This window comes from Nansenia antarctica, assembly GCF_963989245.1.
Source record: "Nansenia antarctica genome assembly, chromosome: 2".
Classification (NCBI taxonomy): Eukaryota; Metazoa; Chordata; class Actinopteri; order Argentiniformes; family Microstomatidae; genus Nansenia; species Nansenia antarctica.
Genome location: NC_137675.1, coordinates 61,501,530 through 61,517,351, shown reverse-complemented (window position 1 = coordinate 61,517,351; position 15,822 = coordinate 61,501,530). Strand labels below are relative to the sequence as shown.

Here is a 15,822-nt window from a genome sequence, read left to right as displayed (position 1 = left end):
CAACAGGCTGCGATTATTTATTACCCTCTCATCTCAGTTTGAATAACAACTTAATTATTGAGTCATTAATAAACACATGAGAGACTATGAATTCATGAATTTATAAGTAGACATATTGACAAATACACATCGTCCTACAGCCAAAAACATCACAACACTGGTAGTACATACAGGCCTACATTTAAAACATAAAGGATAACACAATAAAGTAACGGATTGCCATTGTGGTTAGTTTCTGTGTAAAACCAGTAATGAGAAAAACTAGGTTTACGTCAAGTCTATTCTTATTAATAATACCATCGCACGCTATCTATACATTAGCCTATAAGGGCCTCTAACCAGATCTGGCAATGAATCATCAGGGGGAGTGATCCTCACAGAGACCTCACATACTCTTTGAAACACTTTAAGTATAGATATAATGTTGCCTTGGGGTCTACGCTGTCTGAACAAATCATTAAAACGCGAAAGCAGTCAATGAGGGGGTGTCAGACTTTAATAAATCAGTACTCTCACCACATCCGACCACCAGAGGGCATGTTAGGCACAACTTAGGAAACGCAAGAGTCCCTCTCGAAAACACACAGCTGGATGTCTTGGAAAGCTACAGAGTGAACAGGCATTTCGTGACGTTAGAATTATAAGGTTCTATCTAAAAAAAAAATCAAAATTGAGTTTTTTTTACATAATCTAATCCATTAGGTGTTTATTAATGCCTGTGTGGTGTTATTTTTAAAATGTTGACATTTTTTAGTTAGTAATCCATAAATTACAAAGGTTCCATCTCACAAAACATAATGGAATGTAAAAACTTTGACGCTCAATATCTCTGAACTACCCTAAACGGAGATAGAACCTTATCATTCTAAGCTCACGATTTGTTCAGCCCAGCATTAGAAAACCGGAGTCAACTAGGCCTGTATAAACATGTATACCATATATAACATATCGTAGCATTCATATCCCTCAACACAGCCATATGGTGACCAGTTTAGTATGCACTAGTGCTAATAAGTACAGTATACAAATAAAAGGTGATGAAAACATAACTCGTAAGATGACAACATTGCACTTGGAGGTGCACAATCCGCTTGAATTGCTATGTTTGAAAGGTATCATGCAGCTTCCTCATAACAGATAAGGTCCAATGATTAAATTAAGTATTGTCTTTTTTCTCACCAAGATGATGTGCACTCAATGCATTACATCCCTGTAATTAACTGTGTTGCCATTGTCTTAAAAGCGGTAATACTTCAGATCTCGTTAGGGTAGTTTAGAGGGGAGTTAATAAAAGGTGTCGCTGGTTAATTACATGTTCATTACAAGATAACTAGTAGCTTCCCTTCCCACTTCTCTTGTAAAACTGACCTAGTTGTCAATTATTTGAATATGTAAATATTCTTAAATAAGAATAGCCTTAATGTTTTCATATTGCAAATACTATTAGGCTAACTGTAGGCCTTATTTGATACAATGTTTTTGTTATAATGTGACGGTGTCGTTTTCATTTGCTAAACGGAATGTTGCGAGGAACGAGGATTGCCCATTGAAGAAAAACTTGGAAGGCTGCGTAGCCTCCACGCATAGACAAGGCGGTGCCGAGACACGATAATGAACATTCATATACCATAGCAAAGCGTGTAACAATTGTTACAACGAACGACTTGTATTTTCCGTCCAGCTGGAACAAACAACATTGTTACAACATACGCCAGATGATGGGATGTGTACTGGCTACTACACATTTCCGGGATCACTAAGCTCCGCTCCCATTTTGTGGCTGTGTTCAGTTGTCCTCGCGCAGAGAGAGACCGCACCAACAAGGCAGGAGTGGCGATTAGGTAACTCGCTCATTTCTCCTCCTACTCTCTTACACCCAAAATGGTGAACACATTCGGCTGTTTCAATGTCAGACAGCTCTCTCGATGGTTTCCCCTCCCCTGTCTGTTTGTTGCTGTTTTTGTAAGCCCTGCCAACTCTTGTCAGCTGATCCCCGCTTGTTCACTTCATTATGGCGACACCAGACCAGGGGGGTATTCCATCAACGTCGCTAAAGGAAGATCCTGGCTTATTTTTGATAACTCTCGCGAGACTTATCAGAATGTGCCTGGATATTTTTAGGAACTCTCGCGAGACTTATCAGACTAAACCTGGATTTTCCTTTAGCGATGTTGATGGAATACCCCCCAGTGCACGCCCCTCCAGACTTGTTATCTAGCCATCACTCCCACCGTATGTTACACATCCGCATTTATTCAAAAATACCAACTTAGGACATGTCATGTGAACGTTTTTTCAATGCACAAATTCTTTACAATATTTATGACGACAAAAAGGTTATCCAAAAGACTATATGGGCCTGTTCAATTGTATTCAAGAGCATACATAACATTGTCATAACAATTACCCATAGAAGCAGTTAATTATTATTAGTTGCAATTTGTTGGACATTTATTTAATGTACCTAGACTCGTGCCTCGACCCCCCTTTAGTGTATGTTTAAATAGTCCTTTGTTTACATGCAGTCCCTCTCTCCGCGGAAGGAGGCTTTTGGTAGTGCTGTGTGATTCCTACCAGCTGTTTCCCGCCTTGAAAGACATCCGATCAGCTGCAAATACACACAGACACGTCCATGCAGAGAGAGAGAGAGAGAGAGAGAGAGAGAGAGAGAGAGAGAGAGAGAGAGAGAGAGAGAGAGAGAGAGAGAGAGAGAGAGAGAGAGAGAGAGAGAGAGAGAGAGAGAGAGAGAGAGAGAGAGAGAGAGAGAGAGAGAGAGAGAGAGAGAGAGAGAGAGAGAGAGAGAGAGAGAGAGAGAGAGAGAGAGAGAGAGAGAACGCGCCACACACAACGAGGGAACCCCATCAGCTGGAAGTAGAGTAACATTACAACTCTGAGCACTCTGCTACTACATGCTCAGACAAGGAATACGATTGTTTGATCTTATTATGAGAACATAATACCGTTCGGGATTTTGGTTTCAAATACTCGCAACAGATTGTTTTTTTTATTGTTTTTAAAACGAGGAATTGGGGGACCCAAAAACTGGAGAGGAAAGCATGGAGTATTTTATGGTACCAGCTCAGAAGGTGCCCTCCTTGCAACATTTTAGGAAAACGGAGAAAGAAGTGATTGGTGGTCTCTGTAGGTGTGTATGCACTTTTTTGTATTTCAAAATGAAAGGATCTGGCTATTATTACTCCCATTTTGCTGTTTGGTACGCACTTAGCTACAGAGGTGTGTGGCAACATGCTCGATTTGATCTGTAGCTAATGTTATTGTGTACACGACCGACTCGTGTGTACAAAACGGGACGTGTAAATAGCTCTATAGAGACTCGATTAATGACTCTAATTAGTCAGGGGGCTATTCAATACGGACCGGTGTTACGTCATTTCACTTTTACTTTGATTCTATCTTGGGTGAAATCGATACATTTATAGCTTAACAAACATTAAGCACGTGGTTTCATGCACACCACGCTGCTCAGCTGCATATCCAAAGTGGGTGTATTATTTCCCCCAACTGTTACATTATATCTCTGTTACCTGTTTTCACTGAAGCACGAAAGGTACATGCAAAATGAAAAGGTTGAAAGGGGAGTTAGGCTTCCACCATACTGTCCTAGGGGGGGTACTGTTCTCTCCGTTCAGTGGGAGAGCGGGCTGAAGTTCTTGTGGGCAGTGCGGCCATGCTTGTGGCTTGTGCGAGGGATTTGCCGTCGTCTTCTCTTCAGTCACCTCGTGTTACTTTCGAGATATTTTACAGGAAATGATCGATGAATAATTTCACGATCGTGTTTATGCAATAGAATTGCCGTTTCGATTGCACTCTTTGCCACATTTCAGTGCGCTACTGTGCCATTTCCACTGCGTCTTTTCTCCCGCAGCTCAGCCACGCTGCCGCATGGACACATGCGTAGAGGAAGCGAGTCGCATTGTTGTAATGGCGGAGGTCTTGATTTAGCGTATTTTTCAACGTGGTAGTGTGAACACCTCTGGTCATTTAGAAGCTGCAAACACGTAGAAAATAGATTCGCTACATTTTGTTTCAATGCTAGATATTGTGTAACCGACGGAGACATTAATAGTGGCCTTTATAATAAGGGGGTGTGTGTGCGCCGCGGAAGGCCAGTCGATGCGTCTGCAACGTTGTCTCCGGAGGGAGGCGGAGGGATACGCGCTGTGTGGGGAATAGTAGTTCTATTTTTCGCACACTCTTATGAAATCTGAGAGGTTTCTAAAATTGAAATTGTCTCCCGAAGCTACTGTAGTGGAATGAAAATCTTATGTGTCAAAGACGTATTGTGCAACACACAATTGACATTATGGGACAAATGTAGCCAAACTGTCATTTTCTTTACAACCTCTTTTAAAATATGTTTTCGATATTAAGTGTCTTGTGAGTGACTTTGCATAAAACACATTTCTTTGTCATGTGATTTTTTTCTTATTAGATATTTTGCAATAGGCCTACATTATTTATTTATTTACTGCTGCAGCTGGTTATTCTCATGTTATTTTAATTTAGACCCTGTTTGAAGCAAGCAATTCATGTCACACTATCCCTAGTTCCCAGTCTGTCACACTGTGGTGATTGTGTTTGCGTCGTGGCTGGGCTGGTGTAACCACCCAGCACCAATCCAGTCGTGATTTGGCAGAGGATGTGTTTGCTGGATGATGCTTGGATGTAAGGAAGCAGACACAGCCCTATCCCCATCTGTTTCTACACAATTGTTCCCTGTGTTTGCGTTGAAGCAGCTGAGTCAGTACTGATAAGGGCCTCGCTAGAAAGCTTCCCAGAGATAACCCATTAGATAGGATGTTAGGAAGTTACATTCGATTTCTTTCCATCCTATAAAATCTGTGAGAGAACTACCCTCCACTGTAAATGCCTTTTGGGTAGGAATTCTTCCAGGCATCGAGTGCTCTGAGAATCCCAGTTCTGAAACAATGGGTTGGATTGGGGTTTCCAGGAAAGTCAACATTGTGCAGACGACCATGTGAGTGCCTGCAGGGTTTTATAAGGAAACCACAGAGCCTGCTGCACTTTCATAATGTTTTCACGGGGAATGTTCAGCTCTAGACACAAAAAAGTATGCCACTTGCTCTGGGTGTTTTAGAGGATTTCATGAAGGGTTTTGGGTAATGTTTTCAAACCCGATCACAAGATTTGTCTTCGAGCTAAAGTAGACACTAGCTTGGTTGGCAATGCTTACTGTGTGTTTCTTCATGAATCTGCACTGTTCAGTGTCAAAACTGACTATGCCGACTATGGTTAAGGTCTCACTTGAGAACTGTAGTTGACCTTTCACTGTTCTCTACCCCTCCCCAGTCTGGCGAACATTCCCCTGACCCCAGAAACAGGACGGGACCAGGAGAGGCGGATCCGCCGGGAGATCGCCAACAGCAACGAGCGGCGGCGCATGCAGAGCATCAACTCTGGCTTCCAGTCCCTCAAAACACTCATCCCCCACAGTGATGGAGAGAAGCTCAGCAAGGTGAGGGAAGACAAGCTCAGCAAGGTGAGAGGAGAGAAAGAGATCCGTGAAAGGGTTGGGGGGGTGGTGGGGGTGGGAATAGGCCATAACCCCAGTCCCCCTCGGTGTGTTTCGGATGGAGAGACTCTCTTGTCAACGAGTCTCTCTGTCCAACGTGTGTGGACGACCGTGAAATAGCCTCCTAAATATCTCTTATCTCCCCAGGCGGCCATCCTGCAGCAGACGGCGGATTACATCTTCTCCCTGGAGCAGGAGAAGACGCGGCTACTGCAGCAGAACAACCAGCTGAAACGCTTCATCCAGGTGAGAGGAACCAGCACGGACGGCAGGTCCCACCTACGTTCACCATCTGTTGGATCTAGGAAAAACATCTTGATGAGACTGACAGTAGTGTCACTCTCTTTCTGACTCTCTACTCCACGTAAAAGCCATTTAGATCATTTTTGTGTACCATCACATATAGTACAGAGAAGGGCGGATCACAAATGCAGATCCTTAAAAAAAAAGCGCAATTCACCATCAAATGACAAAGAACGTGTGCCGAACCTGTGAGTGATGCTCTTCTTTCATTGGGCCTTCCTTGCGTAGGAGTTCAGCGGCTCCTCCCCAAAGAGGAGGCGGGCGGAGGAGAAGGACGAGGGGATTGGCTCTCCGGACATCTTGGAGGAGGAGAAAGTGGAGGACCTGAGGAGAGAGATGATCGAACTGAGACAGCAGCTGGACAAGGAGCGCTCTGTCCGCATGATGCTGGAGGAGCAGGTGAGCCATGGGGAGGTAGGAGTACCACACACACACACACACACATACCACACACTATGGAAACTAACCCAGTGAGTTAGAAACAACTACTATATTAGTACAAATCTGCTATAAACTGTTGATGATAGTGACTTGAATTTTACAACTCTGGTATAACTCTTTTTCATTTTTTAAAATCTTTTTTTAAGTGCAACGTTCACAGTGTAATACGGCCAATACGACTGACCCCCCCCCTCCTTTTTGTCGTCTCTTCTCTGCCTGTGCTCAGATCCGCTCCCTGGACGACCACCTGTACCCAGAGAAGCTGAAGGAGATCGCCCAGCAGGTCCACGAGCAGCAGGCACAGACACAGACACTCATCCGCCTGCAGCAGCAGCACTCGCAGCTGGAGAGGGACGGCACCCCAGCCCGGAGCCCACGGGTACGACACACACACACACACACACACACACACCTTTCTTCTGAAATGAAATACAGATGTCCCACCAAGTAGAGCATAGACACCAATTTGCCGCATGGAAACGCACGCACGTGCGCGCGCACACACACACCCACACATCTATCTGGAAACGACCAGGTGGCGAGTCTCTGCCGTGTGATCATCAGCGATGACACATTTACGGTTTACTCCGTTACCAGCAGCCCCACAGATCCCACTCAATCCCGCTGCATCCTTGACAGCCTGGGAGTGCTATTTCAGTGGACCAACCCGGGTTTTTCACTGAACGTGATGCCAAATCAAACGTCCCGCGCTTTCTCCCCGTCCTCCCCCGGTGGCAGCTCTGATTGAACAGGGGACGACATGACGACACTAAAACTGGGTCACAGGCCCTCCTCGGTCCTCAGAACCTGTTATCAGAGGAGCGCCGGTTCTCTAGAGTGTGAGCTCTTCTCTGAAGCTCAGCCTGTCATCATATCACTATTCTGATACACTTCATCTGTTTGAGTGCTACACTACACGAAGGGTGTTTTTCCCATTTGTAAAATCGATGCTATTTTTGTGACTTGAGTGTCTGTGCTCTCTGTGCACAGAATTGGTAGAAAGTATATTAATTTTAATGTCTGTACTGCGCAAAATTTTTCAGGGAAATAAGTGATGAGGTTGTTTTAGTAATAGTACTAACTAATTGTTGAGAGGGGTCAGTATGTTGATAGAATCAATAGCTTTCCCGTAATTAAATTAATACTTATCCTCTCACCTCCTCCCCCAGGTGTTGGCCCCAAGCACGCCCCCTGCCCCTACCCACCACGCCACGGTCATCGTACCCGCCCCCGCGCAGCCTCCCCTGCCCCATCACGTCACCGTGGTGACCATGGGCCCAGCGTCGGTCATCAACACAGCTTCCACGTCTCGCCATAACCTGGACACCATCGTGCAGGTGAGAGGGACAGCGGTTCTCTGGGCCCAGTAGAACACCTGTAGAACATGCCAAACTACCCTACTCTCTTTGCCTATTATGCCTGTATCACTGGTGTGTTCAGAAAACATATCAGTCACATTTACCCACTACCCTCTATGGCTAAAACTTATTGGGCTGGTTTCAGAGACGAGGCTTAAGCCTAGTCCTGGACTAAATCACACTTTCAATGTAAAATCTCCATTGAAGATGTTTTTTAGTCTAGGATTAGGCTTAAGCCTTGTCTGTGAAACCGGCCCATAGTATGTGTCCATGGCCTCTTTGGTTGACCTCTCTGTGGTCAGTGATTGTGAAAATCCCCTGGTTGTTATTTAATTGGGTCCACCACGTCTGTGCCTCAGACACTTGTATTTCCACATTGAAACACCAGAGGGTGCTGTTGTTCACTCGATCCCCGCGGTGCGTGTGTCTCTCCCACCAGGCCATCCAGCACATCGAGGGCACCCAGGACAAGGTGTGTGTGGCGGAGGAGGAGCGGCGCCGGGTGGTCATCGTCACCCCGGGGCGTGTCCACACAGACACAGCTGCCTCTGACACAGCGTCCGACAGCGAGGGGCCCGAGGACTATTCACTGCCCTGAGACCCCCACCCTACTACTATCACACACACGTGTGTGTGTGTTGGAAGGGAGTGGGGGGGCGGGGGGGGGGGGGGGTTGGGCATGCATAGGAGAGGGGGCCTGAACAAACCCACAGTGCAACAGTACTCTTCTTTACTTGGACTTTTGTAGGTTGATAAGACAGATTGAGTTTCTCTCTCTCTTACACACTGTAGTATGATAGGTTGCTGTAACAGGTTTAGTTAGACAGACACACACACACAAACACTCGCTTTCTCTCTTCCGGACTTTCTGGATTTGTTTTTCTCACCTGCTCTTTCACACACCTACAGACAGACAGATAGACAGACTTTAATTTACAGAATGGTTTTAGACTGACTGGCCTGCTCGACTCAAACAGCAGCCCTCCAACCAGCCCCCTCCCCCCAAACCTTGGTGCTGCTGCTCTGGAGGTCTGCTGGGTGGATGGTCGTCTAGTACGGACTCTCTCTCTCTCTCTCTCTCTCTCCCTCTCCCACTCACTCACTCATAAAAGCAAAACAGCTTCCAGCATCCCCTCTCCTATCCTTCTAGTACTGTACCATCTAAACTGCCCAAGAGATAAGTGTCTCAACGCAGAGAGCCTGCGAGCACTCTGGCCTTTCTGAACAAGTTCCACACCTTTTGGCTTTCATGAATGAGAGGAAATGTTGACATTTTTGTCTTGTCGAATCAAAATTGCATTTCGGTTAGCTTGTGTCTTGTGTTCTGGTGGGGGTACACAAACTACCGTACAAACCAAGGCTGTCATTGAGCCTCAAAGGTGCTGATTGGACATGAGGCTAGGCTTGCTATGGAGGCAGGAGAAGAGTGCACTTACTTACCGTTTTCCTCCCTCTCTTCCTCTTCTTGCCCCATCACACACTCTTTACTGGGCTGGGTTCCCAGTATATACACTTAAAGGCATGGTCCCCCCCCCCCCCCCCCCCCCCCAAACAGACATCTCAGAATGCTGCGCTAGCTGCTTCAGTGGTTCAGAGCCAAACTGCTTGTCCCCGTTTCCTCTGGTGTCTAGGCAGGGTTCGAGTTATAAGCTGAGCTTTGTGGGGGTCTCCAAAATAACAGTGCGAAATGTTCTCATGCACGCGCGCGAATCATGCCCACACAGCGATGGGACTTGCGAGTTTTAATTAGCCATAGGCTACTCATTTCACCACATCAACAGCACCACATGAAACAACAGCTATAAGCGATAGTCACGGGTATCTCGGCCAATAATGTTGTTGTTTTTGCTATACAGTCCATTCACTTTCCCTGTTAGCACAACACATTGTCCACATCTCCATTTCCAGTGACATCGCACCTGACATAAATAATCATGCATGCTCGTCCATGAATTGTGCTTTCATCTAATGTTATGCTACTACGGGAATCAAGTGATTTGACATTAGAAATGAATTTGTTTCATCTCTTGTGCAATGTGCTCTACAATCTGGGCACATGAATGATCGGATCGGTGAGCAGGGGCCAACTGTCGCGTCAATATTCTACTGCGCCCCATAGTGTCTTGGTGGTAAAGTGCAGGCAGTCAAAGGCATACTGTCATTCACAGGAGATTAATGCTGTTGCGCGTAGTTCTTTTGGAAAACGTGTTTATTTTAGAATATTTATCATATAAATAATACTCATTACATTGACATTTTTGATCAAATAATGGTTGTGGTAATGTATTATTAGCGACCCCCACAGATGTATGATTTTACTGCTTTCATGGGAGCTCAGACCTTCCTTATGGGAGCTCAGCTCCCATTGGCTCCCACATAACTCGAACCCTGTGTCTAGGGCATTAGCGTCTGGATTGTTAAAGGAGCTGATTCACTGCTGAGGGATTCGCATATGGAGATGTGTTCCTGTGCTAGTACATTAGTTGTTACGTGGGTTGACTAGGGCAGCCCTCTACCGCAGGGCTGTGCTAGCTTTTGCCATGGCACTTACACGCCTGCCTGTGCACCCAACAACGCACAGCTGGTACATGTCAGACTCTTGTCATTTCCCCTTCATTTGTCCCCATTCTGATCTGTAAGGGCTTCTTTTTGCCCTTCTGTTGATTTTATATATACCTTCTCCCTACTAAGGAGTTCAAAAACGTTTCTGCACACATTTGTCTGTTTTGTTTGTCAGTGATGTTTGTGAGATTAGGTCCTGAACGCCCAGTTGTTTTTGAATGTGCCATCGGAGTGACTGGACTTATCACCCCATGCACATTTGCTCTATGCATTTGTCTCTGCTTTGACCGTTGTTTCTCCCTGTTTTTGAATGTGTACATCATGATTTCTGTCGTGCGTGCTGTACAGTATGGTGTCTTTTTGTTGTCTTGCCTCAGATGTGGCAGCTTTACATGCAATTTTCAAGTTTTAAATGCATCCGCAGATCCACTCCCTTTACAAATGAAATAGATTTGGAGGTCTCGGTTCCATCGGGGCCGACCTGATTGAAACCATGCACTATTGGCAATTGTCCTCCAACTCCTACCCTAGAAGGTAAATACGGACAGACAGTATGGTAAAGTCCCCAAAATGTATGCCCGAGGTATGCAGACTAGAGGCAGCGGCTTGCCTTAACACAGCTTCAAGGTGCAGGAAGGCACCGTGAGGCCAGCCTTAACACAGCCCTGGTGTCTGAGAGTGGCAGCGGCCTGAACACTAATCGATATGATGTGTGTCCTGTTTTAATCTAATCGATATGATCTAATCGATATGATCTGTTTTAATCGATATGATCTAATCGATATGATATGTTTTAATCTAATCGATATGATCTAATCGATATGATCTGTGCCCTGTTTTAACCCTCCCTGATACCCAGATGCCAGTGTTTGTATGCAAGTGTGCCGTACTCAAAAGTGAGGATTTTGAAGGAAATGCAAGACATTCAAGAATATTCTACCAGAACATTTAGCATTTCTATTGACCAAACCACCGCTCACCTGTATGGGAGATGTTGTTGTTTTGGCATTACACTGCCAAACACTAAGGAATCGTTGTTATATGAATTTGATGGCAAATTCGTTGATGTGTTAAAATGAAGCCCACTTTCCTTCCCTTAACATTTAGAGGGAGTCTTTGACTGCTGGACAGATCTCCCTAGCCTTCCTGTTCCTAGTGCAGTGTGGATCAACACTGTCCACGCAGGAAGTGACAGAACAAGCAATGGTTGCTGGGATAGCCTCCTCCCCTCGACCAGGTGTCCCCTGACCAATAGGATCAGCAATTCCTGAGGTGTGCTCATCACTTTAAAAAAAAAAAAAAAAGAGTTTAATATGAATGCGGCCATTGGTTTGGATTGCTAAACAAAACATAAATTATGTTCGGTTTAGCCTTCTGCTGCGTTTGTTGCAACAGTAATGTCCCTTCAGAACCTGTATTCAAAACAAATTTAGCCTAGCTCTGGTTTTGTTTTGTTTTGTGTATTCCCTCTTGCTTCAGATATCTCTGTAAAATACAGAAGTGGACACATCAGATTGTGGGGTGGGGGTCAGTGAATGGGGGTAAGGATCCTAAAGCACTTACTGTACTATATTGGAGGGTTCCTCTTATTTTTGTAAAAGGGTCCCCTCCCCGGCCAAAGCTCTTTTGGCTGTGAGACTGAACCGCACAGCTGTGTACCCCCCCCCCCCCCCTTCCTTGTGTCCAGCCGCGTCACACACACACACACACCCGTCTGTCCCTCCCATCTGTCCGTAGTCAACCCCAGACTCTCGTCCTGTCCTTCACAACCTCCCCTCCCTTCTTCCTCTTTAACTGTTGTCTTTTTTATTTGTGTTGGACAGTCAGTCCATGTGGTCGCCCAGAAGCTATTATATTGTTGTTGTTTTTGAAAAAACTTGGGGCGGGGGGATAAAGAGGCTTGTGCCTTTGTAAAGACAGAATAATAAAGTTTGTACTTTGTTTTTTACACTTGGTCTCTGTGTATGTTATTTTTTTTTCTCAAATATTTTTATTATTTTTCTTGAGATTAGGACAATACAACATCCAACAAGAAAGACCGACACACATTAATACCCACATCGCAATCTGGGAAAAACAAAACAAAACAAAATAACACAGAAAAAACAAATAAAACAAAAACAGCAACAAAACAAAACAGCAACAACCAAAACAAAACAAAACAGAACAGAACAAAAAACTAAAACAAACAAATAAACAAACAAACAAGCAAAAAACACACACAGGTGCTACCAGAGGGCAAGACAAACAAAATACATGTTTACAATATTTTGATCAAGTAAAGATAGGGCATAGGTTGGTTGTGATATATTACAAGTAGAGCGCCTTGTCAGAAGTGTAAATGTCCATAGAGCTCTCTGTATCACCCAGAATTCCCCTCGTTAGCTAATAAGTTCCCCACATCATTTTGCTGGACATATTCCAAAAATGGTCCCCATATCTTTTTAAAGGAGTCTTGTTTACCTTTAATCATGTATGTCATCCTTTCCATTGTTAAAGAGGATGACATTTCCCTAAGCCATCGGGCAATACTGGGCCTGTTCACATTTTTCCAGGCCAAAGCTATTAACCGTTTTGCTTGCAACAGGCACATATTTATGAGTGTTTGTTGATATTGCTGTAGACGAAGATGAGTTGGGTACAACCCCAGGATAAACACTTTAGGAGTGAGAGGTAAGGAGACCGATGTTATCTGGAATATCATTTGAGATACCTCCTTCCAAAAATCTTTGATCTTTTCGCAGTCCCAGAGACAGTGAGATAAAGTACCTTTACCGGTACATGTATTACACTTAAAACATACATGATCTGGATTATTGTTATTAAACTTATTTAATTTAACAGGGGTCACATAAGTTTGCATCAGCCAGTTGTATTGTAATAGCTTTAGTCGTGTGTTCACAGTCTGTGTCTGAGCCTTTGTGCATATACTACTCCATTCGTCCAAAGTGATATCCTCCTGAAATTCTTCCCTCCAAGCATTTAGTTTGTCTATGGACGAGTCTGATGAGCCAGTCTCTAACATGATATATATAGCGGATATTCTTCCCCTACCGTTACAATTGGACGATATGGTCCTTTCTAAAGTGGACAGTGGGGGTTCTTTTAAATAATCATTCTGGGCAGTTGAGAGGAAGCTCCTTAGCTGCAAATATTTAAAAAAGTGTTTTCTAGGAATATCAAATTTAGCAATAGACTGAACCGCACAGCTGTGTACCCCCCCCCCCCCTTCCTTGTGTCCAGCCGCGTCACACACACACACACACCCGTCTGTCCCTCCCATCTGTCCGTAGTCAACCCCAGACTCTCGTCCTGTCCTTCACAACCTCCCCTCCCTTCTTCCTCTTTAACTGTTGTCTTTTTTATTTGTGTTGGACAGTCAGTCCATGTGGTCGCCCAGAAGCTATTATATTGTTGTTGTTTTTGAAAAAACTTGGGGCGGGGGGATAAAGAGGCTTGTGCCTTTGTAAAGACAGAATAATAAAGTTTGTACTTTGTTTTTTACACTTGGTCTCTGTGTATGTTATTACTTTGTATCGTCAATTTAACATACTGAACTGTACTTATGATAAATATACAAAATATATACAGTATATAGTGTGTTTCTATTAGATTAATTGTGGTGTGGTAAAGGAGAAAATGAGTTATCCTTCCTGTTGTCTCTCTCTTGGGTGGTTTGGTTTCTGAACAAGTGTCCCTTTGTGATTGGTCGTGGTGACTAGCCCCCCACTGTGGTTTGATGCTAAATTAAGATCGCCCATCGTCAACTTGGAAGAGTGAGCCTGTATTAATAACTGCACTAGTGACTCTAGTAGGTTAAATGTCTCTCCCTGCATCATGCACTTGTTCCCAGTCTATCGTCACTGGTTCACTCACTCACACTCTGTGTGTGATCGCCATTTAAAAATTCCCCACTGGACCTATGGAATGGCAGGAGTGTTCTGGTGCCCAGACGCGCGATGAATCACACCCCATGTTGGTGCTGTGAGGATAGCGACACTGACAATGTTTTGACAAGCACTATCCATGTTGACGATGTGAAAACTACCAGCTGTCAAATTGCAGAACCTATCAAAAGAAAGTCTGATCCTCTATTACTCTCCAATGTTTCCTTTTATTTGCTAAAGAGGAAGTGTCTAGGCTAGGCTAGAGGTTTCCAAACCAGGGGAAACCTTTGACCTCAGTCGTCTGGTATTAAGTAAGTTCCTCCAGTGTGCGTGACAAACAAGCACCTTATAAGATGTTTTGGAGGATGTGTTGGAGTCCTCACTTGACAGTGTCCCTATGAATGGACGGGAGGACATGGATGGCTTCCTCAGGTATTGGGATAGTGACATGGCCAGCCAACACAGTAGGAGGTTTAGAATGGAGGAACAGAATGTTGGAAGCACAAAAGGGATATATGAGGTATGTCACTGTTACAACCCTATAAAGAATGTAGGGGATATGGGGAATAACAATATGATAGAACCGGAGGTGAGGGGAGAATATAAATAAATCAAGATTTATTGTATAAGGGTAAAATAAACAGGTTTCCGAAACACTAACTAAAAACTACTCTCTATAAACAAGGAGAGCGGATAAATATTAATAAACAGTGTAAAGTAAATTGTGTAGAAGGTACGTTTAAAGTGATTCAAACACAAGGCTAACAAACACACTCCATCTAGAAGGGAGGAATCAAAGTCACCGACACACATTACAAGTAGTAGCCACACACTAAACCTAGCAGTAGCTTAAACTGACAAGCAAGCAACACACAGTAGCACACTATAGCAGTAGCTTAAGCTAACTAGCAACAAACACACACACGGACTAGCCCATCATTGGTACCATCTGAGTGTCTCTCCCAGCCTTGACACCTCCACCTCCACCCAGGTGTGCCCAATCAGGCCGTCACCATGGCAATCGGCAGGGAGGAAGGACAATCACCTGGGAGAAACACAGGAAAGAAACAGAACACACACACAAACACACTACGGCCAAAACAGTCACGCCTGTTACCGTTCATACAGAATTCACCCACAACAGTAGGCCTGTAAAAGAAAACCTTGCGATGTAAGTGTATAGGCCAGGCGTAAAGTGAAAAATTTGTTGAGTTGGGTGGGAGGATGGGAGTAAATGAAGTAAATGTGGTTGAGGTGGTAGTGGGGAGCGGAGTGGCTCGTTCCAGTCCAGCCTGACTCCTCTCCAGGCCCTGCCAAGCAACCAGAGCACTTCTTCTTCTTCTTCTTCTTCTTCTTCTTCTTCTTTGAATGGGAGGTCGTCCTCTCTGGAAGTATTTATGGAGGACCTGCAGAGAGAAACCTGATTATACAACAGTTAGTTCCGACCAAGTAATTTGATTGGACAAGAGGCATTCCATGAGTGCTGATATACAGTATAACAGCACTGGGACTTTTAACTATATTATGTATCACTCCGCCGCACAGATGTTCTACTAAATGACCGTTAATTAGACTACATGTTTGTGTTCAGGTTAATTAGACTACATGTTTGTGTTCAGGTTACTAGGCAACAGTCCATTTGAAGTTCAGTTGCAGAACTATTTGTTGTTTCTTTTTATGATTAAATAAACAAACAAATCATAATCTGTTGTCGCTT

General features: G+C 44.4%; 1 protein-coding gene across 1 annotated transcript; it reads left to right on the top strand.

Moving 5' to 3' along the window:
* Positions 1–3,047: 3,047 nt before the first annotated feature.
* Positions 3,048–8,254, top strand: tfap4 (transcription factor AP-4 (activating enhancer binding protein 4); the record flags this gene model as incomplete). The annotated part of the gene is made up of 7 exons (XM_080523843.1): positions 3,048–3,145; positions 5,332–5,497; positions 5,702–5,800; positions 6,086–6,271; positions 6,525–6,677; positions 7,468–7,635; positions 8,096–8,254. The coding sequence occupies exons 1-7, from the start codon at positions 3,057–3,059 to the stop codon at positions 8,252–8,254; spliced, it is 1,020 nt and encodes a 339-aa protein (XP_080379969.1). The 5' UTR covers positions 3,048–3,056.
* Between the last annotated feature and the right edge of the window lie 7,568 nt (positions 8,255–15,822).